Source organism: Eubalaena glacialis, chromosome 5 (genome assembly GCF_028564815.1).
Source record: "Eubalaena glacialis isolate mEubGla1 chromosome 5, mEubGla1.1.hap2.+ XY, whole genome shotgun sequence".
In the NCBI taxonomy this organism is placed as follows: Eukaryota; Metazoa; Chordata; class Mammalia; order Artiodactyla; family Balaenidae; genus Eubalaena; species Eubalaena glacialis.
This window is the reverse complement of record NC_083720.1, coordinates 38,107,599-38,113,598: the sequence shown is the minus strand read 5'-3', so window position 1 is coordinate 38,113,598 and position 6,000 is coordinate 38,107,599. Positions and strand designations below refer to the sequence as shown.

Here is a 6,000-nt window from a genome sequence, read left to right as displayed (position 1 = left end):
AGACTGACCTGGTGGCTCAAGGCTCAGCAGGCAGCGAGGGAATGGTGTTCCTGTTCTCTAGCTCTATGGAGAGGAGGTTCTGCCGGGGTGGGCCTCTCATGGCTCTCAGGCGGCAGATGGAAAACGGGGTGGGCCTCTCATGGCTCTCAGGCGGCAGATGGAAAACGCTGGGTCTCAGGCCGTCAGCCACGCAAAACAGAATCAGGCAAAGGGTGTCAAAGTGAGACTTTGGGGGACACCTACTCTGTGTCCTAGCAGGGCCCCAGCAGGACACAGGGGCCTGGGAGGTGCCCTTTTTCCAGCAGCAGCCTTCCTCCCGCACCTGGTCTTGTTCCCCGAAACACCGCAGTTTCTCATCCGGGGAGTCCTAGGCTAGGGCTGGTTGGAAGTCTATAAAATGGGGCCCTAATCTGGGCAGCTGCGACAGTGGCCCCGCTGGGGGGAGAGAGGGCCAACGGATCGAGTTAGAAACCCGCTTCTTCGTTCCAGGACGCCCCTTCTCTGCGCCCTGGATGATCGAGGCTGCGGCTGCCGGGAGCGGACCCCAGCTTTATCTTCCGACCAGACCAAAGAAACGCTCCAACGCGTCACGCGAAGCGCTCTCTTTACCCTGGATACCTTCCCTCCCGCTATCCTGGGCGTCCCCCCACGTCCGGACACCGTCCCCAGCTCTGGAGAGCGCTCCCTCCACATCCTGTACCACCGAAAAACTCCCCCCTCCATTCCCATCCGAGCCTCCTTTCACTAGGGACACGCCCTCTTTTTGTCGCCCTCTCCCCAACCCAGCCACGCACTAACTAGACCACGCTCTGGTCTCTGCCACCGCCCACCGCCTCCTGGAACCCTCCCCCGCAGGACCCTTCCCTATCCTTCAGGACTCCCAGATCGGCTCGGCTGCAAGGGGGGAACCTTTTCCCCCACTTTGGGGGATCGCTCCATCCCTAGGATCCCCCCGCCCCTCTCTCGCTTCGAATCGCCTTGCGCCCCGGCCGCCGCCCCGGGGTTGCGCAGCCCGCACCTCTCTTTCCCCCATCCCCGGCCTCCAGCCCTGTGGCGCCCTCCCGCCGCTCCGAGCCTCCCATCCGGGGCGCGATCCCATCCCCCTTATCGCCCCCCACGCCGAGGTCCCGGCGACTGCGGGGTCCACGGGGAGCGCCCCCCTGCGCCCGCCCCGCGCTTCTTTGTGCGGCCGGCGCGCGCGCGCTGCGTCAAGGCTGCCGCCGCCGCCACACGCACGCACTCACCGCGCGCAGTTAACCCCCGGGAGCGGCAGGAAGGGAGGTGGCGAGCGGGGGGAGGGAGCCCAATCGCGCGGCGCCCCCGCCCCGGCCCGCGCGGCGCCGCCTCTGCCACTGCTGTGAGCGGGAGCGGGCGACGCGGAGGCTCGGAGTGCGGTCGGAGTCCAGACCTGCCGGAGCCGGGCGTGGGGTGAGTGCTGGCCGGCAGGCGGGGCCGCGGGGCGCCCGGGTTGGACCCTTCCGCCGGGGAGCCGGGTACAGGGCCGCGCATCTCCCCAGGTGGGAGGGACAGGGGTCCCTGGGCAGGTCACCGGCGCGGCGTCGCCAGGACCGGGGACGCGTCTAGACCCGCGGGCAGGGGCGGCGCCCCCTCCCCGGCTGCTAGGCGTCCCTGAGCTCGGCGCTTTTGCCCAGCGGGTGAGTCCATAAATACACAGCACCCACCCCCCAGCCCTCGAGCCGCGACCTCTGCGTCCTCACGACCCCTCCTCGGAGACGAGGCGGGGGCCGGAGAGCTCGCCGACGCCCGGGACAGCGGGTAGGTCCTGCTCGCGGTGACTCCCGCCCGGCCCTTGCTCCGCAGGCGTCAGCCTCGGGTCTCCCGGAACCATGGTGAAGTTGGGGAACAATTTCGCGGAGAAGGGCACCAAGCAGCCGCTGCTGGAGGATGGCTTCGACACCATTCCCCTGATGACGCCCCTTGATGTCAATCAACTGCAGTTCCCGCCCCCGGATAAGGTGAGAGGCCCCCGGCACCCAGGACCGCCGGGTGCGCACCCCGAAATCTCGGGTGGCGGCCGCAACAAAAGAAACGCGCCGCGTGCGCTGGGGACGAGAACTGGGGGCGGGCTCGGGCGATGTGGAGGACGCCCCTCGGAGGACCACGTACCCGCGCGGGATTCTGGATCGGGTGATCTGGCTCTCCCCCACCCCCCACCCCGCCCCGCCTTAGATGACAGCTTCTTCCTGACAATGGAACGCGGTCGCGGAAAGGTCCCTTCTTGATTTTCGTGGGACTCTTGTCCGAGAGAGGCCCCTGGCCCCTCCACCTACAACCCAGCCCCGCTCGTCCCTGCCCCGGGGTACCAGGGGCTCTGGTTCTGGGGTGAGCCCAGGAGTGGTGCGGCTGCCCCTCGTGCCTTCCCGGATGATGCAGTTTCAGCCCGATTTGCCCCTTTGGGGTGGAGAGGCCCCTCTCCTTGGCCAGATGGGCCCTCCCTAGAGGCTGAATCCCCCTCCTTACCCTCTGCGCCCACCCCTCCCACATCGGCGGTAGATGCGGCAGGGTGCGCGCTCCTACACCGCCTCCTTCCTCTCTTTGTTCCTTTTGTGAAATCTCCAAATAAGCACTCGTGCTCCTCAGTATTAGGGTAACTGGGGACAGCCATTCATCATCCTCCCCTTAAAGTGGGATTTTTTTCTTTTTTCTTTTTGTTGAATTTAAGGAATCCCCTCTTTCTTGAATACCGCCTGCAATCAAGTAGTTTCTGTGTCCCTTAAGAGCAATATTTTCCAGAGTTAACGTTAAAAACGTTTAAACGTCTAGACAATTATATTGTAAAACTCAAACCTAAAATTATCCACACACATCCATTCTGACCACCTTGCTGCTTTTTAAAATCATCCCAGCCACGAGGAAGCACACTCTGTTCCCCCAAGTGTGCTGGCATTTATTGTTTCATTTAATGCCTGGCAGGGAGGTTCTGACTCAGGGCTTGTCGTTTATTGGGGCATGTTGGTGATTGCTGGCCGTGGGGCAGGGGTGGGGATGAGAGACTGTCCCTGCCATGGGTCCTTCCTTTCTGCAGGATTCCGTTATTCCCATGGTGGGCCTTTTGATAGCCTTACTCAGCTCCCCAAAGTGGTTTTGATTCCCCCAACTCTGTTGTCTATGTTTGGGTAGGAGAGCAGGGGGCAGGGGCCAGAGCGATGCTGGAACAGGTGTTTTATTTCAAGAAAAGAGGATCAGCTGGTCACACCTGTGCACCCGGGTCACGTGGGGCCACTCTGGGGCATCGATGGTCCAAAAGAAGCTTTGTGGGAGGGGCAGGGCTGCCTGAGGACTCGGCTTCCGCCTCCCCCTTCCCTGTCTAGGTGTCAGACTTGCCCAGTTAGCACAGCCTGGCGCCACTGTGCCCACCTTCCCCTCCTGCCTCAGCCTGTGCCAGGGACACCGCATCCCCAGGCAGCACCTCCGTCAGGTGATTCCCTCCACTCAGCCTCCGCTTTCGTCCTCAGTCTGTTCCATTCCAGAACCGTCTGGCACATAGTTGGCTTATACCAGGGAGGAGGTTTCAGGCAGGTATGAAATTCTGGCCAACCAATCAGGCCATCCGGGATAGCCTAAGCAGCTCTGAAGGTGACGAGTCTCCCATCCCTGAGATGCTCCAGAGATGCTCCAGAGATGGGCATTCTAGCAGGGAGTGATGGTTGGGCCAGATTTCTGAGGTCACAGATGAGGAAACCGAGTCTCCAGGAGTTTATAGGATGTGTGCAAGGTCACTCGGCTGAAGGCTACCATCCTCCAGAATGTGGAAGCTCTGGCGGGGCCCCTTGCTCTGCCCTGCTTGCAGCCAGACTGCACTCTGACGAGACACCTCTTAACCCGAACAGCGGCAACGTGTTGCTCCCAGCTAGGGTTCAGGGAGGTGATGTCACCTGTCCCAGGGGACACGTGTCCGAGGGCAGATAACACAGTTAAGGTTGTAAGTAGAATGTGTGCTGAGCGCCGAGGTTCTGAGGTGCAACAGTGCCAGTAGTCACAGAGCTGGTAGCAGCCTCAGGGCCAGTCTCAGCTGACGTGTTTGAATGCTTATTACTCACCAGGCACTTGTCTGCATGCTTTATGGCTTTCAATTACTTTAACGCACTGACGTTAGGAGGTAACTACCACTGTTACCCCATTCTACAGATGTGGAAATGGAGGCACAGAGAGTTTAAGGAACTTGCCCGAAGTCACCTAGCCTGTTAGTGGCAGAGGCAGATGGAATCCGGGCTGATGGGATCCTCACCGGGTCCCCACTGGGCTCAGGGTCCCGTGGATTCCCTCCTCCTCACAGTAGCCCTACCAGATAGGCCTTGCACCCATATCACAGGCCGGGAAACTGAGGTTCCAAGTAGCCAAGGGTGTGCTCAGGGTCCCACAGCTACTCAGGTACAGTTGGGGTTCGAGGATGGCAGGGTGAGGCCCAGGTGCTGCCCCCAGAGATGGGTGCCCCCAGGGTGGGCACGCAGGCTGTCGCACTGAGCGCAGAGAGAGCTGCATGTAACGGAAGGGAGGAGGGAGGCAAGAGTGTGCTTTAAAGGGGTGTGGCCCTTGGATCACTTTTCAGTGTCGCATGGCTGGGCCACTTTCTTCCTGAGGCTGGGTCTGGTGTCACAGCTCAGTCTGGGAGCGCCCACAATGTCCTGAGTGCTTGTTCTGCCCTGGGTCCCACCGTCACGGAGGGCAGTGTGTCCCCACGCTGTGGTTCACCCAGTGAAGGGCGTTGTCACTTGGGTGAGCAAGAGGGTGGGGGGCTGTCTCTCTCCAGTCCAACTTCCTGGCTCCTGCTCTGGGGGGTGGGCATTTGGGGACTAGACACACATAGCCCCTGGACACTGCTCCCGGACGCCTCGCCTCCCCGTCCAATGGGGACAGAGAAGGAAACAGCCCTGGCAACGGGGTGTGATGGGGGCAGTGATGGTGCAGAGAGGCTGTGAGCATCCGAGGGTGGAGGCTCGAGGGGTGGGTTAGGGCGCAGCTGAAGCTGGCGGGGGTGTAGGGAAAGGGCTTGCCCGGGGCAGAGGCAGAGCAGATTTCGTGGTTGGAAAAACATCTCCTGCTTCACAGTGGAGAGTGGAGGGGGGACAGAGCAGGGAAACCCTTTAAGGGCTGTTGCCAAGACAAGGGAGAGAGGAGGATGGTGGGGTAGCGACAGACTCCCCAAGGTCGATTTGCTTGAAGGCTGGCTACCTGCGCCTTCCTAGTGCTGGAGGGAAATAGTGCCCTTGAATCTTCTTGTTTTACCCGTGGCGGCACATGAAGACCAGTGAAAAAATCAACGCATCCTTCCCAACACCTGGGCCGATGAAGCTCTGGGCAGTGAAGGGAGCACCAAATTAGGAGTCAGGAGCCCTGCTGACTACTCTTAGTCCTGCCACCTACTAGCTACGTGGCCTTGACCAATGTACTTAACTTCTCTGCCCCTCCGTTATCATTTTTCCCTCCTGGGGCTGCTATCAGGATTATTAATGGGTAATTTCTCTGAAAGTCTCGGCACAGAGGAGATTTCTAATAAGTGGTGGCTGTTCTCATTCTTTCTGTGAAATGCTTCCTGGTGAAATGGTGACTTTGAACGAGGGTTTCCCCACCTGTCCTCTCTGGACAGGTGTGTCTGAATGTATCTGGCTGTACTACTGACGGTTTGCTTCTGTTTCCTGGGCAAGGTGGTCGTGAAAACTAAGACTGAATATGAACCTGACCGCAAGAAAGGCAAAGCACGTCCTCCCAAGATAGCGGAGTTCACCGTCAGCATCACCGAGGGTGTTACCGAGAGGTTCAAGGTGAGTGGCCCTGGAAGCAGATGAGATGCTGCTTTTGCCCCCAGGAGGGGTCCACTGAGCTGCAGAAATGACCTGTGGAGTGATGGGAACAGGACGAGACACCGATACGGGCTGACCCCAGATGTGCAAAATTGACCTTGTGGTTTTTAAAATTTCTTCTTTCTTCCCCTTAACTTCCAAAATGATCAATATGACTTAGTTTTAATAACGGGGAAGA

The 6,000-nt window shown here is 59.9% G+C and overlaps 1 protein-coding gene across 1 annotated transcript in view; it reads left to right on the top strand.

The window, feature by feature from the left end:
- Window positions 1–1,257: 1,257 nt before the first annotated feature.
- NSG1 (neuronal vesicle trafficking associated 1) overlaps window positions 1,258–6,000 on the top strand; it is a 31,586-nt gene continuing 26,843 nt past the window's right edge. Inside the window, exons 1-3 of the mRNA XM_061192094.1 lie at window positions 1,258–1,428; window positions 1,822–1,976; window positions 5,667–5,783. Coding sequence (XP_061048077.1) covers window positions 1,848–1,976; window positions 5,667–5,783 — 246 coding nt within the window. The 5' untranslated portion in view covers window positions 1,258–1,428; window positions 1,822–1,847. The remainder of the gene's footprint in view (window positions 1,429–1,821; window positions 1,977–5,666; window positions 5,784–6,000) is intronic.